Below are 20,818 nucleotides of genomic sequence, written 5' to 3' on the forward strand. Positions count from 1 at the left end.
CACTGGATAATGTCATAGAGTCTTAAAAGGCTCTTTTGACAAAAGCTTCAATAAAACATTCAAAGCAATAGGCATTCTTACCAGAAAAAAACATAGTGGCCAAGTATTCAATTTGATCATGGTTGCAAACTCATTGTCTCCAATGTAATCCAAGAACTTATTTGATAATTGTGCCCTGCTGCGTTAGGGTACATCTACACTGCAGACTTATTTCAAAATAAGATATTCCAGAATAGTTATTCCGAAATAGCGCGTCCCCTAATTTGGGGGCTCCCCTAAATTGGACATGCTATCTCAATTCAGAGCCCCAGGAAGCACTGGGGATAAATTACTTAGAATGGCCCTGGTGAGAAGCTATTTCAAAATAGCAGCAGTGGAGCACCCACACTGCAGCTATTTTGAAATAGCTATTTCGGAAAAGGAGTTATTTCTTGTGGAATGAGATTTACAGAAGACGGAATAAACTGCCTGTTATTTCAATATTATTTCAAAATAACAGGTTTTCTGTGTAGATGCTTGCATTGTTATTTCAGAATAATGCTAGTTATTCTGAAATAACAGTGCTGTGTAGACACACCCTTAGTTTCACAACATTTGTCTGAATAGTTGAAATCCCCATCACCACCAAATCCTATCTATGCTTTGGATGATTTTGTTAGTAGTTTAAAAAAAGGCTTACTCACTTCTTCTGTCTGGGTAGGTGGTCTGTAGTAGATCCCTAGCATGATATAACCCTTGTTTTTTTACCCCTTTTAACCTATCCCAGAGACTCTCAACAAATCTGTCTCCTATGTCCATCTCCAACTCAGTCCAAGTGTATACATTTTCAATATACAAGGCAACACCTCCTCCCTTTTTCCTTCCCTAGCATTCCTGAACAAGGTTTATCCTTCTATACCAATAATCCAGTCATCTGTATTATCCCACCACGTCTTGGTGATACCAACTATGTCACAGTTGTGTTTATTTATTTGGACTTTATGCTTATTTCCCATATTTCTTGCATTTGTATACAGGCATCTAAGATACTGACTTGATTTTGTTCCTCAGTTTTGCCTTGTCCCTCCTTTATCTCTGCTATTACAGCCCATGCTCCCTCCCATTTCTGATCCATCTCCCAGGTCTCCATGTTTTTCACTTATCTGTGAGCTTTGGTCACCTGCCCCCAGCAAACCTAATTTAAATCCCTCCTCACTAGGTTAGCCAGTCTGTATCCAAATACGCTTTCCCCCCTTTCTCGAGCAGTCATCCTTCGTGGAACAGCAACCAGTGGACAAGGAAACCAAAGACCTCCTGTTGACACCATCTCCACAGCCATGCATTCAGTTCCAGGATGTACCTGTCTCTGCCTAGGCCACTACTTGTGACAGAAAGGACTGAAGAGAATACCACCTGTGCTCCAAACTCCTTCACCCGTACTCCCAGAGTCCTGTCGTCGCTCTTGATCTGTTCAAAGTCATACCTTGTAGTATAATTAATGCCCACATGGATGAGTAGCATGGGAAAGTAGTCAGAGGGAGGGCTGGATAATTCTCGACAATGCCCTCATAACTTCTCAGATACTGGCCTCTGGCAGGTAGCATATCTCCCAAGATGACGTCAGGGTAACAGATGGGTCCCTCCACCCCCCTCAGAAAAGAGTCTCAAACCACCACTATCCTACGTTTCCTTCTTGCAGTGGTGGCTGCAGACCTCTTCTGCTTTAGGGGGTACCAGGCTTATCCTCTTCTGCTTTAGGGGGTGATTCCTTATCTCCCGCATCCAGAACAGAATAACGGTTCTCCAGAACCATAGTGGGAGGTTTGGAAGCAAGGGTGGAGCACTGCCCACTGCCAGAAGTGACCAACCGTGAGTTCCCCCCCCTGAGGCAGAGCCATTTCCTCCTCCACTAGTGGCATGTTAGTTGTCTTTTGTAATGAGACAGTTTTCTCAGCAGCCTGGACATGAATACTCTCAAGGAATTGCTCATGGGCTCAAATGCTCCTCAGCCTAGCCACCTCCTCCTGTAGTTCTCCCTCATGTTTCCTCAGCGATTCCACCTTTCACATTGGATGGTCTCCCCAGCATGGCTTTCAGTAAGTGGGAATTGCAAGCCACAGCCCCTGCAAAACCACATCAGGATCTGGGTAGAGGTATCCATGGTCAGGTGGTCTACCTGGCTACAGGTGTAGGTAGCAGAAACAGTGCTGGCACAGGCTTTGAGGGTCTTCCTGATCCATATTGGGACTCCCTCTTTCAAACTCCCCAGTCTGCAGTCCCCTGTCTGCTTCACTCCCCTGGTCACTCTGCCTCTGGCTTTTAAAGCCCACTCACTTAGGTCAGGCCTACCCTCTTGTTAGCCACACAGAGGGAAGCCGATCACAGGCTGAGTGAGGCTGACCAAAGGGAATCAAGGGAACAAAAGATCAAACACTCCCAGATACCCAATCCCAACCGCCAGACTAACTGAAATCACCTGCAAGAGAAACAAAATGCAAACAGTCGAGCAAACTCACTCTCACCAAAACTAGTACACTTTCCTGGTGGCCAGTTAAGCAGTAGGATCTCTTGTGCTCCCTCTCAAATTCCCCTGCCTGCAGCCCCCTGCCCCCTATCTTGATAGTAAGAATAAAACTGAAGTACATAAAGATGAATCAAAGTGAGTCTATTTAAGTATGCCTATTGCTAGCATTTTGTTAAATAAAAAGTGTGAATACATTAAAAAAATGAAATAGGAAGTTCACATCTCATTTATGACTTTATATATTAAACCAATGGTTAAATACCACATGCTCCTCAGTTTTCTCTTTAAAAAATTTTAAAAACATAAATAACCTCAATATTTCTTTATCTTTTCTCAATAGCATTTTTCAGTATAGATTGTCTCTGGACAAGTTAATTGAAAAGTATTCCCAGTCACGCAGGTGCAGTCTTCTCTTCAATCTAAAATATCTTTAAAATACTTCCAAAATGCTATTTGCTTAATGTAATAAGAGCAGACCAAAAAATACTGTAAGAATGTCCAGTGCTTGTTCTCAGTATAGCTATAGGTACGGTTTTTAAAGTATTTCAAATAGTTTAGATTCTTTTGCACCTTGATACATTCAGTCATTCACAGTTGTGCATTGTTCTCCGTTATGTACTTCTTTTGTATTTCATGGCAGGTGTTGGGAATCCTTTTAATATACCCAAATCAACTGTAGTTCACTACTAGCAGTCAGAACTATCATATTCATTCTTAAGTGGTTCGAAGAAATTCTTTGTTCCTCCAAAGCAGAAGAGGTATCAACATTTTAAAAAATAGTTTTCAGCCCAGTGGCTTAGGTTTTTTAATAAGACTCCAACTGGTAGCTATGATGAACAACATTGATTTTACACAACTCAAAACTCACCTGGACAGGAATTCATTTGAAAAGGTAAATTTGACAGTATGTAGGAAATTAGGTATGCAACTGCTATTAAAATCTCTGTGTTAAATAAAAGTAAAATCTGAACCCTCTGTCATGTACAGCAGGCTTCATTTCAAAGTAAGTCAACACCCAGAAAACAAGGATTGGATCTGGCATGGCATTCTTTTTGTGACATAGCAATCCTTCTGGTCTGGAGCCAGAGTAACAAAATGTAGGTGACTGAAATATGAACTCCTATGACTTATTACTTTGGTTTTTAAAATTGAAAATCTTTAAAATTAAGAAAAATTGTGCTCATGTGCCATGGCTCTGTATCAAACAGAACACAGCTTTGCCAACTTCTTAAAGGAGGAATGGAGAGTTTTTAATCACAAAGGTTTTTTTCCAGTTAAAACAGGAATAGAAATTGAAACCTGTAAAAAGGTCGTTTCGGATTTCCAGGCTATAGTAACATTCAGCTTTATCTTCCACTGCTCTTGAAAAACCATGACTTTTATTTGTAAAGTATAATTTTTGTAAACCAGTTTTCTTTGCACAAAATCCACATACACATATGCATACATTATATGATACTTAATACCATCTTTTTCACATGAACTATTATATAAGCAAGTAGGTATGAACTATTACTTACAATCACACCTAGAGAATATAATATTAAACCAGGGATATACCTGCGTATACTTAGTAGGGATGTTAAAATGCGTGCAGTTAACCATGTAAGTGCAGAAAATTTCAACCGTTACATGCAGCAGCCTGCTGCCTAGGAGCTGATGAGCACCAGGAGCTGGTTTTTAAGTTGGCTTCTGGCACGCACTGACTCTCCCCTATCATCCCTCTCGTAGGGAGCTTGCTGCTGCCTCTATATAGAGGCAGCAGCATGGTGTGGCACAAAAGCTCCCCAGGAGCTAGACAAGCTAGACGTGTCTATCCATTTAAATGGCTACATTCTTACATCCCTAATAATTAGATGGATTTTGACTCAATTTTCTACATGCTGTAGCCTTCAGCAAACATAAAAATACAGGAAGTCCCCAACTTCTGAACAGGCTGTATTCCAAAAATGTATTTGTAAGTCCATTGTTTGGAACCTGGAATACATTTTTCCATAGAAACTATGTTGTAAATGATAATTATGTTCCTGTGTTAGTCCACAAAAGACTATTTAACCTATAATGTAGCTGAAATACTGCATATTTGCAATGAAAAATAGTAGAAATAGTTTGTTTTTTTTAAAACTTTGAATGCTGGTGCTTGAGGAAAAGCAGGTTTAATTAGAGGAGGAAGGTGGAGATTCTGAAGGGGACTTCTGGGCATTTTTTAGCTGCAGCATTGCCTCCAGCTCTGTGCCAGCTCTTGAGGCCAGCTCCATTTCCTGGCTCCCTCTCCCTTCGGGCTGTTTCTAGCCTCCACTCATCAGGAGGCGGCAAGTGGTATGAGTGTGTGCTGAAGGACTCCAGAGGAACAGGGGGTGGCTGTGCAGCTGGTGGCTGGAGAAAAGTTGTGGTTTCCCGCTTCAAAATATCACTTCTCCCCAGTCACTGGCTGCACAACTGGAGTTTGCCAGTCAGCACTTGTGCTGCTTGCCACTGCCTGTGCCTCTTGCCTGCTTTCCTAAAGCCAGGGCCATACTTACCCATATGCAGAATATGCACCTGCATAGGGCTCCAAAAATTTACTGTTCATCTACCTCCTTCTATCCCTGTTCTGTGACTTGGCTTCATTTGAAGAGGATCTAGTTAACTTAAAAGTGAAGAAGTCTGCCAGACCTATCAGCAGAACATTGAACCTGTGAAAGAGTAATTCAAATGGTAAAGAAACCATTTAACAGACATTTGCAGACCCCAGGTATGTTCTGTCAGTATCTGAATTTACTGTGTTAGTCTACAGGAACAGAGATTAAAATTTCCTTCAAAAAACATTTCATTAGTGTGTTGCTAAAGATTATAAAATCACATCTCTAAAAAACCATCATCCTGCTGCCAAGCTGCTGTTGGGCATAGAGGCACCAGTTTAATAGTAGTGCACAGGGCCCCATGCTGGTGCACTTTTGTTTCTATGTATGTATGTTTGTAACTCAAGTAGCGCCTGTATTTCATCTTCAAGATGGAGGAGTAAAGAGAAGACAGAAGCAGGAACACCTTCTACTTAGAGAACACTTCGTAAATATCCTGCATTTCAATTGAAGACTGATGATTAATACATCCATTAATCATGGAAAAATTCCTGATTTATCTATCAATTTTAATCCACAACAGTCTATTGGAAGTTTCTTCTATGCCAACTTGTCACAGGAGGTACTAACTCATCACAGGTGGTGTCTCCTCTGGGTACTGCAGCTTTCTCTTTGACACTTGCTCCTCCAGCCAGGTCACTATATGCTTTTCCCCCCTTGCCAGTGCATGAAAATCTTTCTTCATCACTCTTAGGCAGCCTTCTCATTCACTGCTTCTTGTGGCCACTTTCTCTGTGGTTGAAAGGGAACCCAGGCTTGCCCTCTACTCTGGGTTCCAGCTGAGAGATACTCTAGTCAGCAGCCAAGGCCTGTTCCCTTACAGACCTTTCTGCCTTTCCTGAGCCTTTCCTTATCTTCTGGCTTCCCCTGCTTCCCTGGATATAACAGGCTCACAGCTCCCTCCTTCTAGGGAGTCAGGGGATTAGTTAATTACCTGATTCACCTGAGCTATGGCCTGTTGAAGCAAAAAACTACTGTAGAAAAAGGAGGTTCCAACCATGAATGTACAGCTATCGTTGGATCCCAAATAATGAGCTTTGATTGACAAGTTTTGGAAAAGTTTTACATGCCCGAGGATTAGGGCATGCCGGTAACACATACATTCTGGTTATCTGGGAGGGGAGAGGAGGCGGCGGGAGCCGTGCAGGGCCTACGGGGGCATGGGAGCCATACGGGGGCTGGGATGTGGCCTGCTGGGGGGGATAACAAGCCATGCGAGGGTGGGAAGGGGGAGGATGCAGCCTGGTGGGAGGGGGTGGAAGGTAGAAGGTGGAGATGGCGGCGGCAGCCTGGCCTGCCATGGAAGCCAGGAGCTGCAGGGGGAGCCAAGATGCTTGCTGCTTGCTTCTGGCTGCCATTTGCCCCTCCCCAGGTACATGCTGCATGCTTGTCTTAGGAACCGCTAGGCACTTAAAGAGACAGTTTCCTTTTTTTGTTTTGCTTTTCCCGGCATCAGAAGTTTGCCAGTTTCTACAGTTTTCTGGATGCTTACGTTCCAGATAGCGCAGGTTTTACTGTACTTAGAACAAAATAAAAAACCTATATGCAAAAACCATTCCTGAGTATCACAAGGACAGGAGATAAGGAATAAAGAAATGCAACGTCTACTATTGAGGCTATTTCTGGTTCAACAGTTCACTAGATACTAGAGATAGGGTGTCTCTGAAAATATATACAATATCTAAACTAGGAACATTTTAATGAACAATTAATTTTACCAGAACCTCTCAAGAATGTATACAGGCTCTATGTAAAATGAAGGTCTGCATATTTTGATGTTAATGTAAAAACAAAATTCTGTTAAGAGTCCAAGTGACATTTCTGAAGGATAATCCAAGAGATTCCAAAGGAGATGTGTTCCTGGGTCTTATTGTTATATGTACATAGTAGTCAGTTCTCAGAAGTAGGAAAAATCCACACTTTATGAGACGGTGTATGACTCATCTGGAAAGACTCCAATGTGCCAATCTGGTATAGTTTGCAGAAATAATATTCACCTTTAGTTCATTGCTTACATACAGTATTGAGACCGTAGTGGGAATCAGATTATTCTTGACAAAAGCTCTTTTTCATGTGTATTAGTTGAGAGGTAGAAGGTTGATCACAGGTCTAATAAAGAGGTAACTGCATACATTTCACTTAAGTATGCAGAGTTCCATATAATCACAGTTTATATATTTATGCAGCAGCACAGTGCAATGTAAAATACAAGTTTTGAAAGTACGAGTTATTTATTAAACTATGCTCTTACTGAAGACGTAAAGTCAGCTGGAAACAGAGATAAAATATCTAATTTACATCTTTATCCCAGGAATTAGAAACCTCTGAAAAATGTCCTACAGGAATTGCAAAGAAAAAGAAGTAATTGTATGCAATATTCCATTTCTAAATAAACCACGTATTAACATGCTCACATGCAGCTCAGTATCCTTAACTATTCAAAATAAAGTGTATGTACAGTAATCCTCCTTTTTTTTTAAATCTGAGGTTATGACACATAACCACATGAGTGGAATCCTGCAAATCTGCAGATACCTGGTTTATATCTGAAGATCATTTTGTGTATTGTGGATTTGTGGTTTCATATGGATACAAATTTTGTATGTGTGCAGGGCTCTACATATGAGCCAAAGTTAAAATAAAAAGTTAAAATACTAGCTAAGTCCCTTTAATTTAAAATCTAAGAATTTCAAAATATCAACCTTGGGATAAGTTTGCATTACGTTTTAAAAGTCACAATTCCAACTAATTAAATGTCTCTTATGGAAGTTATTTCTTCCTTCAGAACATTGCTTTGTGAATGGAAAATGCACTAGATAACATGAACTTGTCACCGTTTTACAAAACCAAGAGATATGAATGATCAGGGCTCGCCAAGCTGAGGCAGGACCACTCCCCACCTTTCGGATGGTAAAATACCAGGTTTGGTCAACACATAACTATAGGCATTATGCTAGCCAATCCTGTTTTGGGGGGTGGGTAGGAAGGAACTTTTCCCTTACCACCATATTGACTTGATTAAAATTGAGGGGAAGGAGGGGGAGAGGTTCCCAGCTTCCCTACTGCAGGGTGTTTTTCATGCATGGCATGATGTTCAGTAGTATGGTAACTCATTATTTAAGCACAGGGCAGATGTACAGTGCTGGTACACCATAAGAAAGCAGGAATGTAAAATCCCATTGGTTAACTGGTGAAACATAATGTTTAACCAGTTAACCGATTACAGGGGGAAGGACGGAACAAGGGGAAGGGGGCACTCCAGCGTGGCTGAACTGGAGCAGCCCCCTTGCCACTGACAGGGACTACTCTGGCTGGGCTGGAGTGCCCCCTGCCCATGGCAGGCCCTGTGGGGCTGGAGCAGCTCCCAGCCCTCGGTGGGTGGTGAGCTGCTCCAGCCCCCACCAGTTAATTATTCAATCCCTATAGCAAAGGTGTATAGTGATAAGATAAATGTCTTGGAAAAGGACTTTAAAAGAAGTGTTCATTAAAAGAACTTACAGGGGTGTACATCTGATTGGTATGTCAGGGAGCTTATCCCTTATGCTTATAGTTCACCGTAAACCTCTTAAGAGGTGGAGGTGGGTGGTAAGGTCCCAAGCAATGGATTTGCTGGAGGGACCAGTCAGAAAAGTGAGGGAGAGCAGGTGGAATCCCCTCATCCTGGGATGGTCAGGTCCCGGCAATGGATTTGCTGGAGGGATAGGGATAGAAAAAGTCCCCTGGATAACAGTGGAATAAATATGGGGGTTACAAGCAGTGTACACTGCTGGGTAGTCTCAGACATCTAATAATAAAGTTGCAAACTGATTAAACCATGGAAAATGGTGCCTGTACTTCTTTTGGTATAGCCAGACAATGTGATAATCCTTACGTCCCATAAGATTCTGAAAAGAAAGTTACTCACCTTATGCAGTAACTGAGGTTCTTTTAGAGAATTGATGTCCCAGTGGGTGTTCCACCATAGGTGTTTGAGCACCACTGTGCCTCAAGTCAGAGAATTATGATAGCAGTGCCCTTGACAGACTGTGTATGTGAAGCAGTTGGCATATGCCATTTGGAGAGGATACACATGTGCAGCCAAGTGACCCTTCAGTTCCTTCTCTACCCCAGAAATGAGATGTTCCGAAGCAGAGGGGAGAAAAGGTGGGTGGTGGAGCATCCATAGGGACAAACATCTCAAAGAATCTCAGTTACTCCTCACTTTGTGCAGTATCCCTGTAGGTGTTCCACCTTAGTGACTATGAAGCAATACTCGTGCTTAGAGGAGAGAGCTTTGGTTTCTCAGTCTGTACCATAGATAGCACACTGTATCTGAGGCTGAATATTTCTCTAGAACATAATGTTTGGTAAAAGGTGAGTGCAGAAGCCTAGGTGGCAGCTCTGCAAATATCAGTTATAAGAAAGTTCTTTAGGAAGACTGTAGAGGCAGACATTGCTCTCGTGGAGTGAGCCCACATTATTTTTGTGGGGTCTTGATTATAGGTGTAATAAGAGAGCTGAATGCATTCAAAGATTCGTTTGGATAAACTTTGCTTAGACATAGTCATGCCTGGCGACCTTTCTGCAGTGGAAACAGAAGATTTGTGGAATGACTTAGTCTTTCTATATATATAAATAAAAAAATTCCTGTGGGATGACAGAATGATGTAATTACGTCACTGCATCCCACAGTCCCTCCCCACTCAGAGCCTCACCTCCTCCCCTTCCTTCTTCCACCCTACTGCTAACCCAGCAAGAATCAGCAACCCATGGCAACCCGAACAGCAACAGGACTTAAGGTAAGCTGTTGCTGCTGCTGGTGGGTTTGGGGGAAGGAGAGAGGAGGAAAATTGCAGTGTTCTGATGGCAGGAGGAGGTGGGGGGGCCGACGGACAGGCCTGCTGCAGGGAGGAGCCTGCACTGCGAGACACCCCGGCCCCTGAGCCATGGTCGGAGCTGGCTGTACCTCCAGCCGCTGCCACATAGCAGGCAGCTGCTGGAGTTTTAAATTGCGCTGCTTTGGCAGCACAGGGTGGGGCACCAGTGAGGCCCATAGCAGGTGGGGGGCAGGGGAGGCCATGGAAGAGGCCCACTGCAGGGGGGCCAGGACTAGGGAACACCCCCACACACAATGCAGGTCTTACTGCTGTCCTCCCCTCTACCACTGGAGCACTGCACTTTAAATTGTTGTCCTCCTGCCTGGGCCTCACCCCCCTTCTTCCTGGTGGGCGACAGTGAGGAGTCTGGGCCCAGGGAGAGCACAGGGCTTGGTACGGCTGGGGAGGAGTGGGGGATAGCAGGGATTGGAGTGGCAGGGGAGGGGAGACTCTGAGCCACAAGACCTCCCCGCTTTTGGAGGGGGAGCCACGAGCCCTCCACTTTTGCAGCCAGAGGGAGTGAGCCAGGCCTGCCACAGCTTTGGCCCAGCCCAGCCCAGCCCCCTGGCAGCCGGAGGGAGAGAGCTGGGTCAGCCACTCCTCTGGTAGCCAGAGAGGCGGAAGGAAAGCTGGGGTTGGCCTGGCTTTGCGGGAGCCCGTCGATTGGGGAAGAGAGCCAGGGCAGGCCAGTGCTGCCACACCTCAGCCTGGCCATCCCCAGCAGCCAAGGGAGATCTGGGGCTGCCTACGCCCAGTGAGGAAGGTTGGCAAGCGTAGAAAGAAGGGGGCATTGCGGTCTGGAAGGAAAGGGTTTGGAACAGAAAAACAGCAAGCCAGAAATCCTTAATTCTGTCAGTTATTTTCTATTCAAATACCCAAAAGATGCCAAGCTCAGAATAACTCAGATTTTACATGGGTATATAATTATCTAACAAGCCTAGAATCTTACATCACATACAATATAAACTTTGGAAATAAGTAATCCACTTAAATCTAGTAACCACTCAGCATGAAGAAGCTAACAGCTTAAGTACAGATAATTAAATAGGAAAGAGTTTTCATCAATGGTATTTTGGAAAACATCTGGAGTCACTGTCTAGTAGGTAAACAGGTTTATAAAAATTAAATGAATTGTACCACATTTATCTGTATTGGGGTAGAGTACACTGAAGTCCCAACCAAGAACTCAAAGAGAAGCAGCAGAATTTGTGTAGAACTGACCAAATGTATCTGTGCAGACACCCACTGTAACCCATGCTAGAACATGGCTCTTTTTTCCCCTTTTGAAGCTACATCACATGTACAGGTTTGCACCTCACACTTGCTGCCAAGCTTTAGCAGACCTGTTAGCCTCCATACTTGACTTGACCTAGTCACTGCAACAGGACAAATGACCACACAGACAGAATGGATTATATCACCATTTCTTCTTATAAAAAGTGATGAGTTAGTTACGTTAGTTACTATTGGGACCACAAAATAGCCTTTAGACTCATTCCATTAAGGCCTCAATGCTGAAAATATACATGGTCTACTACCACCTGAACATATACAGTAAAATGCAGGAGATGGGGAATTGGCTTTTTTTTTTTTTTTTGGAATGAAAAGCTGAGTGAAACATGCTAAGAAAGTTTAGGCACTGTATATCACCTTGGACAAAAATAGGCTATCACCTTCCAACATAGCTGTGGGACAACAAAAATCATATGAGCACAGTGAGGCATTTAGACTAGAAAGCCTCATTGTTCTATACCTTCAGTCATATGGCAGTTAGTAGATACTACAATACCTTGACTACTGACCTACTGCCAAGGTGTAAAACTGAGCATCAGAGGGACTATAAAGAAGTAACCCCACTAGATGGAGCTACTTCTGTTCCTTCACCAGCAAAATGGTTATTATCTAAACAGTCATTAACTCAGACGCAGGAACATATATTCTAGTGACAAGTGTAACCTTTATAACTTATATTTTATCCCATCCCTAGTGAAAAAACAAACAAGAAGCAAGCAGCTAATATGGGTTAAACTTAATCATAGCATGCATGTATTATTGTCAGCTAAAAAGTGACAAATCCCTGTTGCAGGGCATTTTATGGAATCCTTGAGGTTTTGTACGATAAGTGGAAGAATTTTGGAGGGTTTTTGATAACTACATTAATTAAATGTGTCATCTGAGGTATAAAATCCTACTATTTATGGATATTACTCACAGTTTTTATTTTAATTCATGTATTCTGTCAGTCGTCAATTAAAAAGCAAAATTTCAATTGGGAAAGACACCAGAAGACTTGAAAGGGGCAAATATAGTGCCCATCTATAAAAAGGGAAATAAGAATAACCCAGGAAACTACAGACCAGTCAGTTTAACTTCTGTGCCAGGGAAGCTAATGGAGCAAGTAATTAAGGAATTTATCTGCAAGCATCTGAAAGAAAATAAGGTGATAGGTAACAACCAGCATGGACTTGTAAAGAACAAATCATGTCAAACCAATCTGATAGCTTTATTTGATAGGATACAAGCCTTGTGGATAAGAGAGAAGTGCTGGATGTGCTATACCTAAACTTTAGTAAAGCATTTGACACGGTCTAACATAACCTTCTTATCAATAAACTAGGGAAATACAACCGAGATAGGGCTACTATAAGGCGGGTGCATAACCGGCTGGATAACCATTCTCAGTAATTATTAATAGTTTACAATCATTCTGGAAGGGCATAACAAGTGGTGTTCCACAGGGGTGTGTTGTGGGACCAGTTCTGTTCAGTATCTCCATCAACAATTTAGACGATGGCATAGAGAGTACGATTATAAAGTTTGCAGATGATACCAAGCTGGGAGGCGTTGCAAGTGCTTTAGAGGATAGGGTCATAATTCAAAATGATCTGGACAAACTAGAGAAATGGGCTGAGGTAAACAGGATGAAGTTTAATGAGGATAAATGCAAAGTACTCCACTTAGGAAGGAACAATCACACATACAGAATGAGAAGTGATTGTCTAGGAAGGAGTACCACAGAAAGGTATTTAGGGGTCATAGTGGACTACAAGCTAAATATGAGTCAACAGTGTGACACTGCTGCAAAAAAAGCAAACTTGATTCTGGGATGCATTAACAGGGCTATGTCTATACTACAGAGTTTTTGTGGAAAAACGTGTTTTTCTGCAAAAATTCGCGGAGCATCCACACCTCAAGTGCGTTTTTATGCAAAAAAATTGAAAGAGCAGAGAGTTTTTTGTGCAATAGGTATTCCTCTTTCTATGTGTGGATGAGGAACAGGGTTTTTTTGTGCAAAAGAAGCAATCTGATTAGGCCTTGGTTGGATTAGTGTGTCCAGTTCTGAGCACCACATTTCAAGAAAGATGTGGAAAAATTGGAGAAGGTCCAGAGAAGAGCATCAAAAATAATTAAAGGCCTAGAAAACATGACCTATAAGAGAAGACTGAAAGAACTGGGCTTGTTTAGTTTAGAAAAGAGAAGACTGAGAATATCAGTTTTCAAGTATCTAAAAGGGTGTCACAAGGAAGAGGGAGAAAAATAGTTTCCCTTGGCCTCTGAGGATAGGGCAAGAAGCAATGGGCTTAAACTGCAGCACGGGAGGTTTAGCTTGGATATTAGGAAAACCTTCTTAACTGTGAGGGCGGTTGTGGAATCTCCATCTCTGGAGATATTTAAGAGCAGGTTGGATAGACATCTATCGGATGATTTAGATGAGCGGTTGGAAATCTGCGGCATGCGAGCTGGTTTTCTGTGGCACACAGGGTGGAAGCTCAGCCCTGCGAACCTCAGGATTGCCACGCAGCTGCAGGATGGAGGGCCAGCTCTGGCTTTGTGATGAGAGGGGAAGCAGGGTGGGAGAGGCACGCGTGGCATAGCGTACAGGCCAAGGGTGCCTGGCAACACCCTGCACTAAGCTCCTCAGAGCTGGGGCTACCCTTGCCCAGCCTGGGCATGCGGCTCCTGGGAACTAAGGGGTTCACACACACACACACACACACACACACCCACACCCACACCCACACCCACACACACCCACCCACCAGTTCTACCTCCTACTATGGGAGGGAGTTGAGTTGGGGTTGCTCTGCAGATCGGGCCTGGGCGGCCAGTCACATGTGGGCACCAGGGCCCGGGCTGTGCCGTGCTGCTCCCCATGAGCTGTGTGTGGAGGTGGGGAGCTCCTTCCCTCACATGCTGCTGTGCCAGGCTGGACTGGAACCAGGCTGGGGCAGCCTCAAGTTCTGCTCACCTTAGCCCCGAAGGTGCAGCCTACAGGTGAGTGGCAAGCCCTGGCAAAAGGCTGGGCTGGGCAGGGAAGCGACTCAGTTCCCCTCTTTCACCTCCTTGCCCTAGCACTGCTCCCAGGGGGCTGTGAGACCAAGCGCTGCTGCCCTGCCAGTGAGTATGCTGGGGGCACGGATGTGGGAGTAGGATGGGGGGAGGGGGTGAAGGAGGATGTAAGGGCAGAATAGGTGGGAGCAGAGGTTGCACTGAGGGACATGGGGAGATGCAGGGGATCATGCTGGGGGGTGGCCATGGGTCTGTGGGGAGCAAGGCTGGAGCAGAGGGAAGATGTAAGGGGGGAGATAAATTTTACTTTGCAGAAGTTGCACTTTCCTTTACTCCCCATGTCTTTGTCTCCTTCTCCAACTAGCTATTTGGCTACACTCCCTCTCATACTCCCACCCCCTACCCTCTCCTGCTGCCAAACTCCCTTCCAGAACCTGGCCTCCTCACACCATCCTGCACTCCATTTCCCGCCCAAATCTTGCATCCCTATCCCACTCGCTGGCAGCCTTGTCCCACACATTGAACCCCTTATTTTTGTTCCCACCCCAGAGCCTAAGAGGGTCCACAAAATCCACTAACTCTGGAACCTCAGAAAAATAAATCTGGCCTCAGTCCTCCCTGTCCCTTCCCCTCGCCTGGAGTGCCAGAAGAGTGAGATATCCCAGCTGGGGGGCCACATCAGTGAGGGTTGGGGCTTTTCGGAGGAGGTTTTTTGCTTCTGACTTGTGTGGTCACCAACTGATTTTTCTGCGGGTCAGTGGCCCCTGCACCAAAAAAGGTTCTCCACCCCTGCCATAAATAAAGAAAACATTGAAACCTTCGGTGTTGGACATAAATGAATGTGTTGGTTTATCAAAATTCATTTTAAATAAAGTTTGATAAACCAACATGAGAAAGTTAAAATGCTTAATCTATTCAATAATTTAAATTAAACTAACTAAATTAATTCTCCCTAACTGCAGCACTAGCAAAAAGGCTTGGGTATAATAAAGCAATTAACAGTGAGCTTCCATTAGCTTGTGGTGGCCCACGAAAAGGTTTGCATTGACCCAGGTGGTCCTCAGGGTGTGCAGCGGAGAAAGTCCCTCCCCCCTCCCAAGAAAGCAGCATGGCCCAGGGAAGGAAGGTTAAATCTTGGTACTCCATTTCAGAAGGTTGCTAACCCCTGATTTAGACAGTGCTTGGTCCCACCATGAGGGAAGGGGACTGGACTTGATGATCTTTTAAGGTCTATTCCAGTTCTAGTATTCTATGATTCTGAACAGATCAGAATAGTGGTTTCAACATTTTTACACTTTTATTAAAAGACATCTGAAGAAATATTTTATTGTGTAAATTTACTTGCTTAATTTTTTTTGAACAATTTTTGTAAATAACTAATACCTCTCCACAGAAACTTTTGTGAAGGTCAGTAACAACATTATAATGTACTGGTAATGCTAACTGCCTTTCTTGCAGTACATTTTTGCTATAAATACTGAGTCATTCCTTCCTAGTATTTGAAACAATGACTGAAACAGACTAAATGTCAGGAGCATTAGAAAATGGGTATGTGTGTGTTTTGCAAGTGTAAAACATCCTCACCTTGATATTTGGTTTTGAGAGGAGCTTCAACAACTCTCCGATCTCAGGGTTCAATGGCTTGCTTTGCAGCTCCTCAGCCAGCTGTGAGGGAGATTGAATTGACACAAAGAACATTAGCAAAAGCATTGTTTTACCCAGTGCCTCAGTGACAACTGAGACTCTATCGCGTTCAAGGTTATTACTTTCCAATATGTTTAAACAGAAGCCAGTATGAAGAAAAAAACCCAGACCATCAATCATTGCGCTTCTTTTCTGGCTCTCAGTGGACCAGATTTAAGCCAGGCCTTTCGGCTCAGTTTAATTCAAGTAATCATATCTGGCAATAATGCAGCCAGATCACATTTTCTGATTTATAGCAATGAGAGCAAATCCCAGCACTTCATTTAAGTGAATGGTCCTTTGCATGCAGACAAAGGACTATTTGTAAAAACTACTGGATCAAGCTTTGACACTGTCTATAAAAAATAGCTTTTCAATGAGGTGGTGAAATCTACACTGCTTCCAAAAACCCACAGTAGTGTTGCTGTTTAGGGCTAGTATAGTAAAGCAGAGTGCCCCTACAGAGCAGGCAGTCTGAACCTTTTATTATGTTTACACATACATGGTAAGTAGCTTGTTAAAACGAAAAGTAGGTTATAATCATACTATGGTCTATAACAGGTCACTAGCTATTCAAGTACACAAAATGCACAAAGAATATCCTAACTACACAATCAGTAATTTATGTTTGGCAATATTATGACTTTGTGGTTTGGTGAACAATAGAACACCAGTCTAAAATTTAATCTCAAAGCATGTTTTAATTTTTCTTATCGCTAAATTTTTTAATAATTTGAATTTAAGATGCATATTTTCAGTACTACAGGATTTCAAGTGTCATATTTTTCCAGGACATATTTTTCACATCACTGAAGCCTAGCCTAGAATAATGAAGTTAAAATTAATTTCAGTTCACAGAAATCATACTAAAAGATATTCAAAAGAAATTACTATTGTGAACAATGTAACTATCTCCAGAATACAGTTATAAAACTGTAAGCATTAAAAACATGAAAATAGATAATAAGAATAATTTCCATATTTTTGCCATTAGCTTAAAATTCAGAGTTATAAATAATAAGATTGACGAGAAAGTTTACCATATACATTCCAATAACTGTTTAACTCTGACTCACACAAACAAATGTTGATCATCTACAGCAGTATTTTTCTACATAAGATATAAATATTATTATTATATTAATAATGTACTCTACAATAGGAAAGCAGCTTAAGAGGTCATCAGAGTGAAATGTTTCAGGCACATAAAACCAAGTAATGCAACTGGTGACTGAGGTTTAGTGTAGCATGATTTTTCAAACAGTTAGTTTTAAGAAGCTCAGTATGATCTGAGAAAATACAAGCTCCTAGTGCGTTTTCCTGGGCAGCTTCCCTTTGTCATCTCTTGCCTTGGCTTCATGCTGCTCATTACAATTGATTAAAGTCTACCAACTGCAAATTCGCTAACAAAGATCTATTCTTTAATGAGTAAGGCCTTGTCTACACTTGCACTTTCTGTCGAGAAAAAGTACCTATGAATGACAAAAACTGCTGATTGTCCAGGCTATAGCGCAACAAATGTCGCTAGAATCGGCATATTATCGCAACAGAAAGCTTCCACCTCTGCACGAGACTTTTGTCAGAATGGTGTCAACAATCATGAGGTATGCATCAGACAGGTTTGTGTCAAGTTGGTTGGACTCCAGCATGTATCCCACAGTGCCCTGTTTAGCCTCTCTGGACATCAACTTGAATTCGGCTGCCCTTCAGCCACATAATGCTCTCCTCCCACTTGCAAGCCCCAGGGAATTTAAATCCATTTCCTGAGTCCCTGGCACATTGTGTGGTGGTCTTCATGGCATTCTCAGGAAACAGGGGTGGCATCTCTAGACCTAAATGCTCCCTTGGTTGTAGTAAAGTAGAGCTTTTGGATCTAATTGGTGTGTGGGGTGAAGATTTGGTGCAATCGGAGCTGTAGGTGACCTGGGACATGTACAGTCACATTTCTCAAGCACTGTGTGCCAGGGGATATCAGCAAGATACCCTACAATGCAGAAGCAAGATCACAGAGCTCCAGCAGGCCTACCACAAGGCAGAGGCAAACAGCCATTCTGGTGGTGCACCCCAAAAATGCCAATTTTATAAAGAACTGGATGAAATTCTGGGTGAGGACCCAACAACCAAACCCAAGCACACTGTGGATAGTTCTCAGAAGATAAAACAGCTAGAAATACTTGTGCCGGATACATAGACACAAATCAACAAAAAGATTGCACCTTGCAGCGAAGAATTGTTCTCAAAAGTATTTTTTAAAAACATCTTATAAATCTGGGGGGAAAGCCCTGAATAGTTGAAAAAGCAAAATAAAGAAAATAATTTTCTCACCCCAAAGGATACACTATCAGTATAAAAATATAAAGCATCTACAATATCACTGGTATTGCCTACAGGAAAGAAAATTTTTGCCAGTATGTGTATAAAAGCTGCCACAACTATTATTTCTGCAAGTAGTACATTATTTTGTATGGGTTTTTTTTTTACATGTAAGCGGTTATTTCTGGTGTGACGTAGGTTGTGTACTTTGGGTACTGAATAAATGGAGGATTTCAGGAAGAGATGCTCTTCTGAAATTCTCCCTTTAGGGGAACGAATGAGTCTTACCTAGCAACATCCACAATATTACCTAATTGAAATATTATGACATCTGATGACCAGAAAGGCTAACCAGCTACGAGGCTGAATGAGCCATGGTCGACCTTTAAAGAAGTTGTTGTGAAAATGCATAAATAATAAGTGGGCTGCTACATTAGGCTAAAATAAAACTTTGAAATGAAAACTTGTATTGTTAGAACAGTAGAGTGGTAGGTATCTGCTCAGGTCTTATGACGTGAAAAAAATCCTTGTCTGTTACTATAGCTTTGATTCAAGATCAGAAGGAAATGTTGACATTCATAATGAAACTTGATTGAAGCAGTAATATTGTTTATATGTCTCTTTGAAAGTTGTGGTAAAATGTATGTATATTGTTTATTGGATAAATTATTATTTGGTGCTAATTAATTGTCATGATGTTTGGGAGATAGAAGATTATGCCAAAAGCCTATTATGCAGAGAGTGGGTACTGGAATCCAGACATTTGAGGGTTTGGATAGACAGTCGGGAAAGCCTTTATATCTGCACAGTACTGATTCAAATAACAGTTTTAAAAGGGAATGTTACTCACCCTGTGCAGTAACTGGAGTTCTTCAAGATTGTTGTCCCCGTGGGTGCGCCACCTTAGGTGCCTGAGCACTGCTGCGCCTCTAATTGAAGATTTTAGATAGCAGTGCCCATGATTGGCTGCACATGCAGGGCACCAGCACGTGACATTTGAAATGGCTACTATGCCTATGGAACCAACTGTCTCCTAAATTCCTTTTCTTATCTGGATGTAGATGAGTTCAAAGCAGAGGGGAGGAAGGATGGGTGGTGGAGCATCGACAAGGACAACGATCTTGAAGAACTCCAGTTACTGCACAGCGTGAGTAACCACCTCCACCTCCTCCTCCTCCTTGTGTCCTTCTTCTCCTCCTTGTGTCCTCCTGGGTGCTCTACTTTAGGTGATTACAAAGCAATAGTCGCATTTGGCGATGGAAGCTTTGGAGCATATGAGTCAGTGACCAAGAGTATTATTCAGCCAAAATGGATTTCACAATATACAAAAGTCTGAATGGCATAATGCTGCATGAATGTGTTTATCGAGGCCCATGTGGCAGCCTTGCAGATTTGTTCAGTTGGCACACCCTGTAGGAATGCCATTGATGCTGCCATAGCTCTTGTAGAGTGAGCCTGTATGATGGGCAAGGGCTCCTTTCTAGATGTGGTATATGCTAAGTGTCTATAATCTGGTACCCATTTAGATAGTCTTTTGATATGTGATCTCTCTGTAGATGAGACAAAGAGCCGTGGCACTCTATGGAAGGCTTTTGTGCATTGTAAGTAGAAAGTGAGTGCCCTATGGACATCTAAGGTATGAAGTGCCATCTCCCTGTGGTCCTTATGGGGTTTCGGGAAGAAGACAGGTAAGTATATAGATTCATTGCAGTGAAACGACGTAAATACCTTTGGGAGGAATTTGGGATGTGTATGTAAGATCTCTTTATCCTTGTCATGGGGTGCGCCGCCCAAACCCCCAATAGGGCCGGGCGGATCAGCTTCGCCCTCATGAAATTTCCTCAGCTAAAGTCCTTCTAATCCAGGCGTTTGGGCCCAGGGCCTAGTTCCCTACACCCCGGTCAGCAGGGTAGTGTGGCCCAGCGGCCAAGTTTATTGCACCCCCTGTCTGGCATAAATATGGCCCAGCAGCTGAGTCTATAGTTCACCGTAAAGGCTCCCCTCTCTGGGAGGGCAAGGACTGGGGGAATACGGGGACCTGGACCCTTCCTTTCCACCGGGCCCCAGCCCAAGGTCCTATCAATGGTAAGTGGTTCCCACCACTGTCTTGGCAGGGAGTTCCCCCGAAACACGCTAAGTTCACTAAGAGGCCTCCTGCTCCCTGCCCTGGACTGCTTCCTACCCTGATTCCCTGGCCGACGTAGTCCCCACCTGTGTTGGCGGACGCTGCTGCATCCTCATCGTCATTGTCTACGGTTGATGCAGTGGCTATGGCTGGTGCAGCAACTGCGGCTGGTGTGGAGGCTGCGGCTGGTCCAGTGGGGGCAGTTGCTCCTATGCTCTAGCAGGAGCTCCTTTCCCTCCACTGGTCAGCCCCAACTGAACTGCTCTTGTGGCCTTTATTCTGCCTCTGCAGTTGGAGCATGCTCAGCAGGGCTGCAGGGGAGGGGCCTTCTCAGCCCAGCAAGCCTGGTTAACCCCTCAATGGCCAGTGCAGGTTTGGTACACCCAGTCACAGTCCTTATGGAATACAGTGTATGAAGGGTCTGCTG

The 20,818-nt window shown here is 43.3% G+C and overlaps 1 protein-coding gene across 10 annotated transcripts in view; it reads right to left on the reverse strand.

Moving 5' to 3' along the window:
• Nucleotides 1-20,818, reverse strand: part of MPP7 (MAGUK p55 scaffold protein 7) — a 303,055-nt gene that overhangs the window by 113,680 nt on the left and 168,557 nt on the right. For all 10 annotated transcript variants that reach the window (XM_075922585.2, XM_075922584.2, XM_075922583.2 and 7 more), the window contains one exon: nt 15,855-15,935. In XM_075922585.2, coding sequence (XP_075778700.2) covers nt 15,855-15,935 — 81 coding nt within the window. The remainder of the gene's footprint in view (nt 1-15,854; nt 15,936-20,818) is intronic.

Source organism: Pelodiscus sinensis, chromosome 2, assembly GCF_052426305.1.
Source record: "Pelodiscus sinensis isolate ZL-2025 chromosome 2, ASM5242630v1, whole genome shotgun sequence".
Taxonomy (NCBI): domain Eukaryota; kingdom Metazoa; phylum Chordata; order Testudines; family Trionychidae; genus Pelodiscus; species Pelodiscus sinensis.